Raw genomic sequence first — 16,338 nt, 5'->3', positions numbered from 1 at the left:
CTGAAATATTTCACAGATGAGACATTACGGCAGTATAGGAGACCAACGAAGTGTATATAAAACATAATATTGTTGGCTCAAGGAAAATTCTGTGTTTCTCGTATAACAGGAATTAAGCATAGTTATTTCTTCCATGTCGTTTAATACTGATCAACTTTTCAGAGGGTCTTCACACTTAAATGACCGCAGGGGATAATTACTGAACATCGATTTGACGCCATATATATTACAATGACGACGCTTTTATTTTACTAAAAAAGGGAAGTCTGAATTTTGCTCTAAAGTAATTGATGTGTATGTCCAAAGATATTGGAGGTAATTTCTGCTTAAGAAATAGTTTTGTTTTAAAAGCGATAAATGCTCCCTGGATCATGAATCACTAAAAGAACCAGCTGTTTGTCAACATTTACTACGGTCTTTTTTTCAGGAAGTCACAGAGTTCAATGTTCGAATTTCAAGCATTACAAATGATTATCAAAAGACGAAGACGGTTCAGACAAAGACTAGGAAAAGTGCTGCGAAGCGATTTCTTAAAATGTAACCTAAATGGTAAAGATATTTTAATTTTGGTAAAAATCATATAAATTAGAGGAACCGTATTATACAGTTTACATATACTAATGATAAAGCAAAGGTGTGTTACATTAATATAAATCAGATGTCGATTCCATGCATGGTAAATAGAATAAAACAATGCTAGTATATAAAAAAAAAAGACATCAGAAACCAACACAAATACAAAATAAAAGTGAAAATTATTATGAATAATGGTAAATCACCCCACTTTTAGAATAACAATTTAATAGGAACACTTGACATTAGGTGTTTTGTCTTATATTGCAAATATCGCTTATATACTGACGGACTGTAAAAACGCAACACATCTTTTGTTTATTTTTTCCCGTACTCCTTTTTGAACAGAAAAATCAATACCTGAATTTCCTCAGACAATCCAACATCGTGGAATTTTGTCGTCGCACGCATACATGATTTTTTTTTGGAGTATTTTTTCTTTGCTAAACATTTCCCTAAATCATTTGTCAAGTTTTAATCAGTATAATGTTGTTGATTTTCCTTTTGGTCACGACTGAGAAATGACAATTGCAATTAAGTCATTAGAAATTTACAGACAGAATTTAGTGCATGTTTTTTTTTTATAATTCCACCTTATGTAATAATGCTGTATTTTCATTGGATGAGAAACGGGGTATTTTTCACCAATTTCTATATATTGAGATTTTCTTTTCTCTGCCGGGGTATTTGCCATTAGGGAATTCCATGTGCCGGGGTATTTTCTAGCAAATACCATGGCAGATGGGAAATACCCTAGCAAATACCATGGCAGATGGGGAATACCATGTCTAAAAATAACTCAATGAATTATTTCTATTCTAATATGACAAATTCATGGTCATTCTAAATATATGGTTTCAGATGAAATATTAAGGATAAAAAGCATCATTATTGAATTTGGACCGAATGACGTAAAAATTCCGGGAATGACGTCATAATTAAAACTCAACGAAAACGAATTGTCAACCGGTCACATAAAACTGGAATCCACTTGTATTACGCTTCACTGAAACTGATGAACAAAGTGTAGTAGTCAGCCGAGCACCAGCTTATTGTCAAAAAAAAGGGAGATATATATAAAGTCAGTGACTGTACATAAAAAAAATGATAAGAAATGATTATACAGTCAATGCAATTTGACTGCGAAAATAGCACAGCTGCAGTGTATACAAAAATCATACATTCAAGTCAAAATTTCATATGAAACCTAATTATAATAAACTTTCTGAGGTGGAACATTCGGTGGAATTAAACAATTATATCATGCTTTCAAGGGGTATTTGCCAAAAATACCCCTTGTAAGCATGATATACTTGTATAGAATAACGTTTCATTCAATTTAGGCCACGTCATTTGCAACACAGTATAACGTCTACAACGTCAGTTTTGTACCAAGTAGTTGGATGTCATTGCAGGCAGATTTACATCAGCAAAGTTTCTCGTATTCTGAAATGCCACTTCACTTTAGTATTGTTTATAAAGTTTTCAGTGTACATCATATTACTGCATAAAAAGACTGAAATGTATGGGAAAAACTTACCTTAGACGATAGAGAAATGAATTAACCTTGTATTCAATCAATAGTATTTCATGCGTAATGTGTATTTTAAAATGGAAAATTTAAAACTGATCGAGTGTTGCGTGTCTTAATTCCGTCAGTATAGTTTGTGAGCACTAAACCTTCAAATCAACAGGTTTTTTTTCTTGAGAACTTACTGTGTTTATATCCAGTATTGATATTCATTGTACAAAGTCATAAGAAACTTAATAAGATGTGTGTCTGAAATCTGGGATGAAAGCGTATTTTAAAGGCAAAACATGCGTCTGTCGTACACAATTTCAATCCTGGGATCAAATGATGAGTTTTTAAATAGCTAGTCTGTCTTTTTTATATAAATTAACGATTTTTTCTTATAATTACAGATAAATGGATCGAGAAATGCATTTCAACTTAATAAGCAGGATAATTTATCCTGGTGAAGATATACCACTATAGACCAAAATTTTTCATAACAGAAATGGAATTCTTTGTATGTACATTTTAAATTGACTTACTATGTCTTTTGTTACTGCTTTATTAGACTGACATAAAAAATAATCTGCTTTTTATCAGTTGTGGTTTTGCTGATGTTTTGTAATATAGAAGTATTTTATGTGAAAATGATATATTATGAACATTTTCTAGCTTTAATGTATATATCAGTAATGAGGAGATGATTGACCATGTAAAAGTATAAAATAAAATGTTTAAATAGTGAATGTATATTTTTATATTTCAATTTCTTTTTTACATTTTCATATTGTAAATTTTTAACCTCACTAATGATCGACGAAATAGATCAAGTGCAACTGTCCCTATTTCATCTATCATATTACATCAGATATGAAATTTTACTAGGTTTCGAAATTCCATTGCTTTCATTTTAATGCATTCTACATAGCTTCACGAATCAAATTTCATTTCACATATTTTTAGTTATTCAACTGTGAAATATTTAGTAAATGCACAATTGAATTTCATGTGATTTGACTTGAAATTGTAGTATATATAGTTTATTAAAGTTACAACTTTACAGAAAACATTATGTTGCCTTCTTATAAACGGAAAGTAACAAAAAGAAAATCATGGATACTTGTTGGAGGGAAATTGTACCTTAACTGATTATAATTTTGTTTTAGTTTAGTTTGATATCATTTTTTCTACTTACAGAATGTTTTGTTTCATAATATGTCAATTTCGTGTATAAAAAAAAATCATGATTAATATAATTATATATTTGCATTTGTTTAACCAAATTTAATGTAGTTTTCTGTATTTGTAATTTTGTCCTTCTTAAATTGTGTATTTCACATGCACTTATATGATTAGTGTAAATCGATGGCAAAATGTATTTGGCACTTTTTAAATGAAACAATGGTTAAATAAGAACAGTAGTTAAATTGTTTACATACTGTATTGGTTATTTTCTATCAATGTAAATGTGTCTGATGGTTTTTTTTCAATTAAAATACAATAATTTATAATTTAAAAATTACAAAGTACTGAGATGGTGTTAGAAGAATCATATTTACAAAGATTAGAATACTAAAACAATTATGAAATACAAATTTCTGATTGTTTCCTTTTTTCTTGTATATTTGTTTTTTTTTCTTATATATTTGTTGTGTTAATGTTTGGTATCAAAAGCATTAAGAAAATTGTATTAAAACTTTCAAAGGAGTACGTACGGTAAGACCCCTTTTTGGCCCCAAAATATAGCAGTTTTACTAAATTATTAAAATGTAAGTTTTTAGTTATTCATTGGAATGTATAATACTTATGTTACATAAATATGTGCTGTTTTTTTTACGATACATTTATTACACATATATCGGGTTCTATCATCATTAAGTCATGCTAAATTACTGAAATATTCAAACGGTTTCCGTTTTAAATGGAAGTGGTCGCATTTGTGTTCATTCTTAATATTCAAATGTAAGTTGTATTTGATGATAATACATAACATATATAAAGGTCGAGAGTGAACACGGACACATATCATCTGAAAAAATGACATATTATTGCATATTTGATAGAATTGTCATATTCAAGCTTGAATTGAGCGTCTTAAATGACCAAATCAGTTCAAATCTTTCATATAAATTAATTAAGTCGACTGAAGTAGACACTTACGTGTTTAAAATTTATCAAATATCTTGAAAACCTGAAATTTGAGTCGAAAATCGGTCCTTACCGCAGTTACTCCTTTGCATATATGACACATTTATGTAATATGAATATTGCTTAGATTTAAATACAGTATGTTTGTAAATATTGTAATGTTTGTCTTTGTAACAACCAAATATTGGAATTTTACACCAAAAGATGATTTGATTTGATTTGTAAGTATCGTTTCCATTATTATGAATTCGCAAGAAATTGCATTTTGTAAAGCTTTAATCTAAAAAAAATATTCGTGCAATATCTATAATGTATTAAATATTTATGAAATTAAAAGATATAATTCATTTATATCAATTGCATTAGTAAATTAGGAGAATATTTCCCTCATTTTACGAGATCAAATTTATAAGCCACCTGGCTGCTACATGCATCCGATTGACATGGTTATGTTAACTTAAATATAGGTTCCCTAATACCTAGAGTGTAGAGAGAGATAAGGGACCAATCTAAAATAAAAAGTAAGCCATCAAGTAGCTTTTAATAAGTGTCCTGTTAAATGAAAAGATTCCAGAATTGTATCAAGAATAGACGTTTTGCCATAATTATCAAATTGTTTTTTTTTAAGATATCGACAAATGTAAACAAACTTTGTCAAAACTGATCGACTAGTTTATTTTTAACAACTTTACCTATTTAACTTTGTATTTGATACGCTGATATCTCTGTTGACCTAGTATATTTGGTTTTCCAAAAGGTTTGATTATTTTTAAGATTTGTCATCATTGTAATGAACGTTTCAATAGATAGACAGGAACCACTAAAAAATGACCTATTATACAGGGTTTATTACCAAATAAAATATTAACAGAAACCATAATTCTATATTATTTTGTAGATGGAAAGATTTCTCATTAGCAATCAAACTAAATATTCTTTTTTTTATATGAATTAAGGAAATGACGATTGTGGGTCATGTTTTTAAAACATGCAGCTAAACAGAATGTTGGGGTGACTGCTTAGTGAAATGAAGATTTTGTACATGTTTTTTAATGACATTTGATTTGGGAAAAGGTAACATTGAACATTTTTTCAATATATTTTGTATGTCAATTGATTGTGGAAATGGCGAAAATGAAGTTTTTGTTTTTATTGTTTATGAATTTGATTTGGGAAATGGGATTTTTTTTTAAATCGTTAATGTTATTTTATTTTAGAAAAGGGAACATTGAAGTTTTTGTCATTATTGTTGATGTCAGTTGATTTGGGAAATAGGGAGAATGAAGATTTTAAAACATTTTCTGTGTCACTTGATTTTGGAAATAGGGAGAGTAAAGATTTTTAAACATTTTTTTGTGTCACTTGATTTTGTAAAAATGGAGATTTAAGATTGTGTGTGTATTTTTAATGTCATCTGATTATGGGAAAAGGAGAGATTCAAAATTTCGTTAATATATTTAACCTGATTATTTACATACAAATGAGTAAATAATTATATGTTGGTATATAACAGAGACATATAATACAGATGTTTTTTTTTATGACTCTGAATGCATAAAGAATCTGTATTATTGAAATTATTGACGAAATAGATTATAACGAAAAAATTGACAAAAGATATCAAGATGACAACTTTTTGGAAAGTAGTGATTTAAGACTGTTGAAGAATATGCATGTTGATTTCATAATTATAAAGTAATTTAATAAAAAAATAAATCGTCTGCGTTTTTTGTTGTCTTTTTACATTGTTCATTGTTTACCTGTTACAGGTTAATGCATGGATTTAATTTTGTTTAAGAAATTGCGAATTCGACTTTTGATTGTTCGTTTTAAAGTTTATCTGAAGTATTGTTTGTTATTGGTAGTTCGTCGGTTTTTGTATATAAATAAAAGTTTCTTAATTTTTCTAGAACATATGTTATTGTTGTTGAAATCATTAACATTAAATGGCAACTTATATAGATCTTGCACCTTCCGTCTATTTGGTTTGTTAGTGCTTTAAGTTGGATTTTATCTGTAAACATGGCAAGTGTTGGAGATAGTCGACGACAATCGAATATTGTTTGGTGATTGTGCAACATTTGAATGCTGATCGGTATATCTGGGCAATGTTGGGTCTGTCTTTTAAGTCTGAGTATAATAACGATACTTAATAGGAATTTTGATCGGCCAACAGACTGATAACATTTGTAGGAGAGTCTATAACTTATCCGTTGGTGTGGTCGTCGGTATGGTACTGAAAAGTAAATTAACAATAAAAAAAAACCGTGTAAGGTCAAGTAACCGCTGCAAGATAGATAGATTTCCAAGTGTCATCGCCACAATCACCTAATGCGACTAATTGCTTATATTTTTACGTGCCATGAGCAACATGACAAATGATTTGGTATACTAGAATCTGCTCACCCTTCCAGAGCACATGGAAGCTCCAACAGTTTTGGTGAAGTTCTTGTTTCACAGTCTTTAATGTTTCGTACGATGTTTTGTAAACTGTTAATTGTGTTTTGTATGTTTCGTTTTGAACAGTGTTTTATACAAAACTTGAAAGAAGTGTGGTATAACAGCTAATGAGACAATTTCGGAGACGAAATGATAGAGAAGCTAACATCTAAAGTTCGACGTATAAATGCCTTCAACAATGAGTAAAACTAATACCGCATAGTAAGCTATACAAGGTCCCGAATTGACAAATGTAAACCAATTCAAACGAGAAAAATATCTTTTGTCTGTTTTACGTCGACTTTGTCCTCCTTGTATCATTTTTAAAATCAAATAGATTCGGCATACTACTTATCGTTAATGTGTAACTAACTGACCTAAGCGCTTAAAATTTACGTTGCACATTGCCATGACATACAAACTGCAAAATATGTTTAACTACGTCGCAGGTTTGGATCGAGCTTGTATTTCAGTGGTTTTGTTGAATTATGTCTCTTACATTCGTTTTTCGTTTAGTATTAGTTTTTTTCTCGTAAATCAGGATGCTGGTTTTCTTGTTTATATTTTGTTACACCTTGAACTTTTGAATAAAAATAAGAAGATGTGGTGTGATTGTCAATGAGACAACTATCTAACAGGGCATGGCTGCTAGATTTGTCATTTAAAGCAAGGAAACATGTAAAGCGTAACTTACATTTCAAAAGAACTTCATTGGAGAGACATAGCTGAGGAAAGAGAAGATACACGCTTTGGTATGCTATAAAAAATCTCTTTTCAATGAATCGCAAACCGAAAATAGAGATAAGGTAATCAAAACAAACAAAACGTCAAAAAAATATGCACTCGCTAACATTCCAATTTTCTTCTTTCTGGACATAAATACATCATCACTACTCGTTCCTGAACCCCGAACAGCCTTCCACTGAGCTATGAGCGACTCGTTTTAACTGATAAACATTGATAAACATTCTATAAAAATAAAAATAAAATTATAGACTACTTTATATGAATATTTTGTTATACATTTAGTTTCATTTGGAAAAATTAACGCAGTTGTCAATCTAAAATGTCTCACTGTAGAATCATCTTCGTTTTAATAAACTGGAACAACAATCGTTTTATTAATTTTGTAAAGGAGTAGGTCCAGTAAGACCCCTTTTTGGCCCCAAAATATAGCAGTTTTACAAAATTGTTAAAATGTAAACCTTAAGTTATTCATTGGACAGTAAAATGCTTCTGCTACATAAATTTGGGTTGATTTTGACAATACAATGCACATATATCGGGTACTAGAACCATTAAGTCATGCTAAATTACTGAAATCTTCACAATTCTAGCAATTTTGTTAAATTTTAGACGGTTTTCGTGTAAAACGAAAGTGGCCGCATTCGTGTTCATCCTTAATATTGAAATGTAAGTTGTATTTTATGATAATACATAACATATATAAAGGTTGAGGATGAACACGGATACTTTCATTTTTGACAAAAACCATCTGAAAAATGACATTTTTCGGCATATTTGGTAGATTTTTCGTATTTCAGCTTGAATCGGTGCGTTTTTTATGACTTAATCAGTTAAAATCTTTCACATTAACTGATTGATTCAAATAAAATAGACACTTAATTGTTTAAAAAGTGGTCAAAACCTTTCGTCAGATGAACATGAAATTTGAGGCCAAAATCGGTCCTTACCGGACCTTCTCCTTTCCCAATGCATCGGATGGCTTATGTGTTACCGAGACTTAATTTAACCACTTCGTTAGAAAATTGTGCATTCTACAAAATATTTTTGATTGTTTCAACTCTTGTCTGTATGTGTAAACTGTCCATAATGTTAAAACATCTAAGGCAGTGGATATTTTTGCCGGCTTCGCTATATTCGACACATGTCTGGATCTAAATAAGATATTATGGCAATTTGAAAAGGAAAACTAACTATAAGCAACTGTGGTAACGTTATTAGAGGACTATTAAGTTAAGGAACTAGATTCCCAAACAAAACCTTTAATAAAGATGTAGTATATGGTAAAATTAAGTACTGCTGTGTTCACGACGCAAAAACTAAAAACCTTCATCCCCTTATTGTCAAGTTGTTTCATCATAACATGAACCTTCGTTTTTATCTTGAAACTAAAAACATTAACAAATGGTGACACGCATTTGAGATGACAAGCAAATTTGTCAAAATTTGCAAAATTGTTCGTTATTCAACATTTTTTAATCGATTCAAACTACACTTAGTATACACTTTGCACTTATTTATAAGTGCGGTCTAGTGTATAGTGCATAATATCATCAACTAAAATTATAAATAAAACATGATATAAAAGGTCTTCAGCTCCAGTAAGTTTCCTCCTGTGATATAATCTTCAATTTGGTTCTATGTGGTAGGAGAACAAGTATCCTTTGAATGTTGAAGGGAGCAACCATTTATCGGCTTTAAAAAAGGGGGTGTATTTTTTTTCTTTTGTTCTTTCTGGGAACCGTATATATATGTTCCTGTCCTTATCATTCGTAAAGTTATCATCACAAACTAGTCAAAACATTTACTAAATACTATCATAGGTACAAGGAAATCACTCGTAAATAAAAACCAGCGTGCAGACATCTTATGCGTTCGGGTATTTCACATCCAATATTTTATGAAAATATTCTTTACAAAGCACAAAAATGGTGGCATTCACCGCAAAAGCTATAATCAAACTTGTAAATATACTTATTCGGAAAGGATATAGTTACGATACTGTTGTTAAGTCACTAAGGTGTGCATATTTTGGTTCACTCATAGGGTCTTTGTATCGGAAATAAACACGTTTATTCTAAAACCAGTTGTTGGCATGATACGGGTAATGTTCTTCACATATGTTTTATGATGGTATGATCATGATGATACTCAACCCCGGGCCTAACGGGAGGGATTGTACTTGATTCTCATATGATGAAGACATAATCTTTCAATCAGTTTAATTTGGGGTCTGGACCTGGCATGTCAGTAACTGCTAGTGTAGTTCTTAGTTCATTTATGTATCATTGTCATTTTGCTTAGTTTCTTGTTACCTTTTCTGACATCTGACTCGGACTTCTTTTAAACAGAGTTTTACTGTGTGTATTGCTATATGTGTTTCTTTATTCTACATCAGCTAGAAGTATAGATGCTGAGTTGAGATCTTTAACTCCGATGCATTTTTGTGCCTGTCCAAAGTCAGGAGCCTCTGGCCTTTGTTAATCGGCCTGATTTTATGTTTTTCAATTTTAGATCATTTATATGTTTTGGAGTTTAGTGTGATGTCCATTTCCACTGAACTAGTACACAACTTTATCTGAGGGCCAGCTGTACAGGACCACTGTGCACAATATTTTTATTTATTAAACTGGGATCAGAATACTGTCAAAGTTTTCACCAACCCGCTTAATTTCCAAAATATCCGGCGGTGATTCTTTTTGATAAGTGGAGTGATCGAGTAACATTTTATATATTTTATCGGGATTTTACCCTTACTCATAAGTGGGGCGAGTTGGTAAACTTTAATCATCGATTTAAACCTTTTTCTTAAAGTTTTCATTAGTGGACGAGTTGGTTAACAATAGTGGGCGATTTTGGGAAAGTGGGGCGAGTTGACATTAATTCTTCCGGATCATTTTCACGTTTCTCCGACTGTGGACAGAGTATTAGTTTGATTTTAAAATGGCAGCTCCCATGTGGGAAAATTAATCATGTTTTCTTTAGTGTGTTGATATTTCAATAGATCTTAAGAACTATTTACAGACATATAAAAAGGATAAAAAGGTAGGAAAAGTATAAAATGTTGCTTCAATCAGCATGCTTTCGGATTGTGGATCTTCTCAAAGAGAAGTCGGAGAGTATAAAGATATAATTCCACAATTCTTAACACTAACAGAGAAAAACAAGACATCGAAATTACAACAGTTTCCTAATTCCATCCTATAAAACACAGCACAGAAAAGAAAAAGTTTACCCAAGGACAATAATCAACTGGAGCAGCATCACCAGACTCTTTCAAATCTATGTGATTGGTCAGATGTCTCAAATTATTATGAGTGGTTTGTCAAATAATCAGCAGATTTTTTTATCGTCTAAAAGAAAGTGTGCATTTTCTCGTCATGCTCTAACAATTACCGTAAACGTCATTTGGCAAGAATTTTTACCATTATATGTCATGAAAATACCACCATTACTACCTTTAGGCCTTATATTGATATTCACATCAACAAATAAATTGAAATTAACTAATTGTACATTTGTAATTTTCATTTTCTGCTTGAATGTATGTCTTGTTGAAAGTTGGGCAGAAAGCCACAGTACAAAAAGTCACAATTCAGATTTTAGATTATTTTTTTTAACAAGAAAACACTAATTTTTCTTGAACTAATATGAGGCAGGCGTCACCTGTGAAGGAGACGATGTCTGTATGAATTTTATTTTTAATTCTAACATATTTCATCTTCAAAATCTGTTAAATAAGAAACAAAATAACTGTTTTGTTTCTGATTTTGGTTCTGTTGTAAGGGATTTTTGTTGTGACATTATTTAAGTTATGTAATCAAAGAAAGGATATCATCAGGTAACTTTTTTCATATCAGAATTATTTAAAATAAACTGGTATTGTGTTACTTCCTATATTTTACTAGACTGATAAATATATATTTTACTAAAAGTCTCATGTCAAGTTAACGATTTTGAGTTCATTAGTAATAATGATTTTTTGCAGGAAATTAAAAATTAAAAAAAAGAATCATTTTTATTTATTGGATTTTCTACAGTAATAGGGGACGTTAATTTTTCCCCTTATTAAAAGTAATATAAGGCAGGCATTGCCTATGAAAGGGGACAAAGTCTGTGTACATTAGTTTTTGGGGAAGAAGGCTTCAAGCCGTCAATCCCCAATGGGGTTGACCAGAGTGACATTCCCTCACATCATTCATTTTGTTTTTATAGTGTGGAAAAACACTCAACAAATCTTACTGAGAATAATGAGATGGGGAGACACAAATGAATAAATTGACTTTAAACACTTTTTTACACATTTCCCTTCTGTTTCTCTCGAAATTATCGTATAATGAGCTCTCCTTTACACTATTTACACGTACGTTTCTTTTACAATCCGGAAAAATCAGTATGACGAGATATTCTAAATGTATCCAACCTACATTATATTTTATAGTGACGTCATTGTTGGAATGCCACACTACGCATAAGCAGGGATATCCTTCACTGGTTATTTACATTTTGTAAATCATTCTCAAAGATAGTGCACTTATTAAAAAATAGTATTTGTTAAAGGAGTAAGTTCGGTAAGGGCCATATTTGGCCCCAATTATAAAGTTCATAGTTACAAGACAATAAATGCTTTAAGTTGCTTTAAAGACATGTGAGAAAGTTAAACAGAACTGTTTTTGACATAGTTTAATTCTAACACGTTGATTTTTACATCACAAAAAGGTCAAGATAAGGGATTTTTGTGAAATTTGACAAAATCAGCTGGATTTCAACCAAATAAAGGACCAGGAAACATAGAGCGTAGGTGTCGACAAGCTTAATATTCAAATAAGATATGTGAAATGTCTTCACAAACATTATTTTAAAAGATCTTTGTTGTGGACGTATTCGCTCTATGTTTCCTGTCCAATAATCTATGGAAATTTACCCATTTTCATTGATTTTTTCGTGAAAAATCAATACGAGTACAACTTGTGACGTCATAATGAAACGCAGAAACGTGAAATTTTCAATAAAATGGCTTACATCCTATCTAGTCAATATATTATTAGCTATAATTTATCGTGATATTGGTAAATAAATCCGAAATTTGAAATTTGAAATTTACGCTAAAAAAAGGGGGCCATTTTAGGACCTTATCTAACATACTCCTTTAAACATAATGATGTTTGCTGTAGATGATTCAAACATCAACATGCAATACTTTAATTTGTAGGTCAACAACTTTCAAAGTAAACAGGAAGTCAGAGGGGCTACATGAAATCATGGAGAGAAACGATCTTTTCCATTTTTTTCTGCAAAACTCTGTTTTGAGAATCTTCCTCCAATTCAGGAACACCTCAATTTATGACATAATTATCCACTAAAATAAACACTTAAAATGTGACATTTAGTATATGATAAGTAGTCTTCCATTAAAACTAAATTTTGTGTACCAACATAATCATTGTAATACATGTAGTTACAAAAAGAATTACAAATGGTGCATTTTGTAGTTTAAACCTATTTATTCATGAATTTTACAAATATTTCAAAATGTAGGATTTGGAAACAAGCTTCACACAGTTTACATCAATCATATTGTTATTTTTATTAGTACCAGCTGTATGCCTGTGATGAGAGATGTAACTGGGAACTTTATCAATGGAAATTTAAAACTGAATAGATTTTTCAGTCCTAACTTTCTTAAGAAAAAAAAGAGTACATGTACTGTCACAAAAAATGGAAAATGGCCCTAGCCTGCAGTTCAGTCGTACACTATTAAGATTTCAAAAATAATTGTAGTTGTTGTTAAATGACAGAATTCAACTAGTTGAATTTTAGATAATTAACCATCAACTTTGATTGAATGTTTAGATTTAGAAGATGCAGATCTCTTCCATTGGTCTAAATTGAATCCTAAACTAAAGAAACGAAATTACATTAAACAACAAATGATTCCAATAGTTTCAACCTTCCACATGTTCTAGCTGTTCTTTTTTTTTCATTCTTTACATGAAGACTATCAAAAGATATTAAGATTTATTGAACCATAAAACTAATTTTTGACTCTTCACATTGAATAATCCGCGAACCTTCACATTGAATAATCCGCGAAGCGAATTATGTCAAATGTGAAGAGTCAAAATTTAGTTTTATGGTTCAATAAAATCAAAATAAATTATTGCCATTCATTATAAATAAATTTCTACCAAAAATAAGGCTCAAAGAACGTTTTATATTATTTACATAAACAATAACAACGTACACACATGTTGGCGTATGAATACACAACGTCAGAGTGGGCGTGTCGCCATCAAAATTGACAACATTGAAAATAAAACTAATACTTTTAACCAATCAGAAGACAGTTAATACACCAAATTTATTTATTTTTTAATGTAAACAAAGAAACGCTATCCTGTAACGTTTTTTTAAATTATTTTCAAAGAATCATCAAAAACAATAAATTTACAGAAACAATATGAAGTTCATTCCAGTATTTTACAAGTCTCTTGACAAACAAAACCAACAGAAAGAAAGAGATGTCTGCGCAAATGCGGGAAAATAAAAAAGTCTGAATTTTAAAAGTTAACGATTTTGAGTCCATTAGTAGAATGAAAATCTTGATTTAAAAAAAAAATTCTACCTTTACGGGGAACTTTGCCCCTTAATATTCACATCGACTAATTGAAATCATCCGTTGCAAGTCAAATCTGAACACATAGATAAAGTCAAATCAGCACCTGGTTAAATCTGCATCTGGTCAAATCGGCACCCATTTTATTTCCTGGTTTTTATAAAGTTAACCTTTAGGAAATATGTAATTCGTAGATCATTTTAATTTGTGGTTCTCCTGTTCCAACAAAATCCATGAAATTTTGTATCCAACGACAGGCCTCGACAATAAGGCTTGTCTGATTGTCCGGTACCAGATGGAAAAAAGGTCGGACAAGTAAAAGATGTATCACGCTTGTCTGTCGGGACAAGTACAAATATTCTGCAGAAAACAAATTTCATCCATTTTTGATGAACAAAGTATAATTATAAACAAAAAACAAAAATTAATTTGACATGTTTCTGTATTTTGTTTATTTAAATGCAAACCTTTTTCTTCAACACATTTACTTGCAATCGATAATTTTTAACTGGTTCTTTGTCAGGCACTTTTTAACAGGTAAAATGTATACTATTCTAGGAAACCAGTCTTACTGATCTGAATCAATGATGCGCTTTGTAGATGTTCCGGACCATATGAGTATTTGGACCATACGTGTATGATCATGACCATATGGGTATATACTCATATGGTCCGACCATACGCCTATGGTCGGGGTTATTAACACTCTGTTAGTGTTACAGTTTACTTTTAATACTTCTAAACTCTTCATATGGTATGACCAATCATTAAAAAGACGCTATCATATAGGTTATTTTATTATTATATAATAATAAAACGATTAGCTGAATAAAAATAAGAAGTTTCACAAAGTTCATTTTACTTACTTGTCAAAACTATAATAATCACATTTTATACCGATGGTCATTACCGATTTGTTATTACGAGTGAATGGCAATATGTTGACTTAAAAAAATAAATTCCAAAAATTTCGTGATGAACTGTTACACAAAAGGTCACTGGAAAGTTAGTAACATAAGTTATTTAAGTTATCTTGTGAGTATGGTGTATTGCAGTCATGCTACGATATTTGAGATCTAGAGCTTCTTAAAAACACCGTCGACATATTGGATTGGCTCAAGACCTTGGGAACACTGTACGCAGCTACAAAAAGGCTAGCTTTTCACTCGCAAACAAAAGGTGTACATGAAAAGGATTGAGCACAACCAAGACTTGCAAATGCAAAACAGCTATGAGACCGGTTGGAAGTAAATGTCACCCCAAGTCTACATGCAAGAATGTAATTAGCGATGTAAACTAACTATGGCATCAATATTTAATTTTTATGTAGTATTTGAATTATAAAAATAATACATTGTCATGTAACCATCATTGTTTTTTTAGATTAAGTTTTTGTATTATTGAAACTTTTGTAATGTAATTTTAAAAAAAAACATACCTATATGGTCCAAATACTCAAATGGTCCCGCCCGTTAATAACCAAACGAGTATTATACTCATATGGTCTGATCATACGCGTACGGTCGGACCATATGAGTATACACATATGGTCATGACCATACGCCTATGGTCCAAATACTCATATGGTCCAGAACAAAGATAAGGTAACTTTACAGGAAAGTTGTCACTTGGAAAGATTCAGCTCCAAGTTTAACAGACAGTTTGGCACCGTATGAGACATATTTAGTAGACATGATTGATAGAAAGTTTGGCAAGGCAGGAGACATTTCCACCAAGACAAATCAGTACCTCATTTTGCTACCTTATTCTGTTCCTTATAATAATACATACCATACCAGTAATTTTTCACAAAAATATTGTTTTTTATTTACCATAAAATTCACAAAATCATATTTGATCATAAGTAGAAAAAAAAACAATACTTGCAATATGGTGACCTATAGTTGTTAATTTCTGTGTCATTTGGTCTCTTGCAGAGAGTTGTCTCATTGGCAATCAGACCTTATATATTTCTTCTTCTTTTTATTGATTGCATTTGAATACACTTTTTAGTTCACCTGGTCCAAAGGGCCAAGTGAGCTTTTCTCATCACTTTGTGTCTGGCGTCGTTATCTTTTACAAAAATCTTCTCCTCTGAAACTACTGGGCCAAATTAAACCAAACTTGGCCACAATCTAGTTTTAAAAATGTGTCTGATGACCCGGCCACCCAACCAAGATGGCCCCCATGGCTAAAAATAAAACATAGGTGTAAAATGCAGTTTTTGGCTTATAACTCCAAAACCAAAGCATTTAGAGCAAATATGACGGATTAAAATTGTTTATCAGGTCAAGATCTAAATGCC

At 31.0% G+C, this 16,338-nt stretch overlaps 2 protein-coding genes across 2 annotated transcripts in view; both read left to right on the top strand.

The window, feature by feature from the left end:
- Positions 1-5,955, top strand: part of LOC139487568 (uncharacterized) — a 71,971-nt gene extending 66,016 nt beyond the window's left edge. Inside the window, exons 6-7 of the mRNA XM_071272456.1 lie at positions 428-549; positions 2,497-5,955. Coding sequence (XP_071128557.1) covers positions 428-541 — 114 coding nt within the window. The 3' untranslated portion in view covers positions 542-549; positions 2,497-5,955. The remainder of the gene's footprint in view (positions 1-427; positions 550-2,496) is intronic.
- Positions 5,956-10,367: 4,412 nt separating this feature from the next.
- Positions 10,368-16,338, top strand: part of LOC139487571 (ribosome biogenesis protein BMS1 homolog) — a 41,477-nt gene continuing 35,506 nt past the window's right edge. The window contains exon 1 of the mRNA XM_071272459.1: positions 10,368-10,453. The gene's annotated coding sequence lies outside the window, so the exon portion shown is untranslated. The remainder of the gene's footprint in view (positions 10,454-16,338) is intronic.

This window comes from Mytilus edulis, chromosome 9 (genome assembly GCF_963676685.1).
Source record: "Mytilus edulis chromosome 9, xbMytEdul2.2, whole genome shotgun sequence".
In the NCBI taxonomy this organism is placed as follows: domain Eukaryota; kingdom Metazoa; phylum Mollusca; class Bivalvia; order Mytilida; family Mytilidae; genus Mytilus; species Mytilus edulis.
This window is presented reverse-complemented; position numbering and strand designations above follow the sequence as displayed.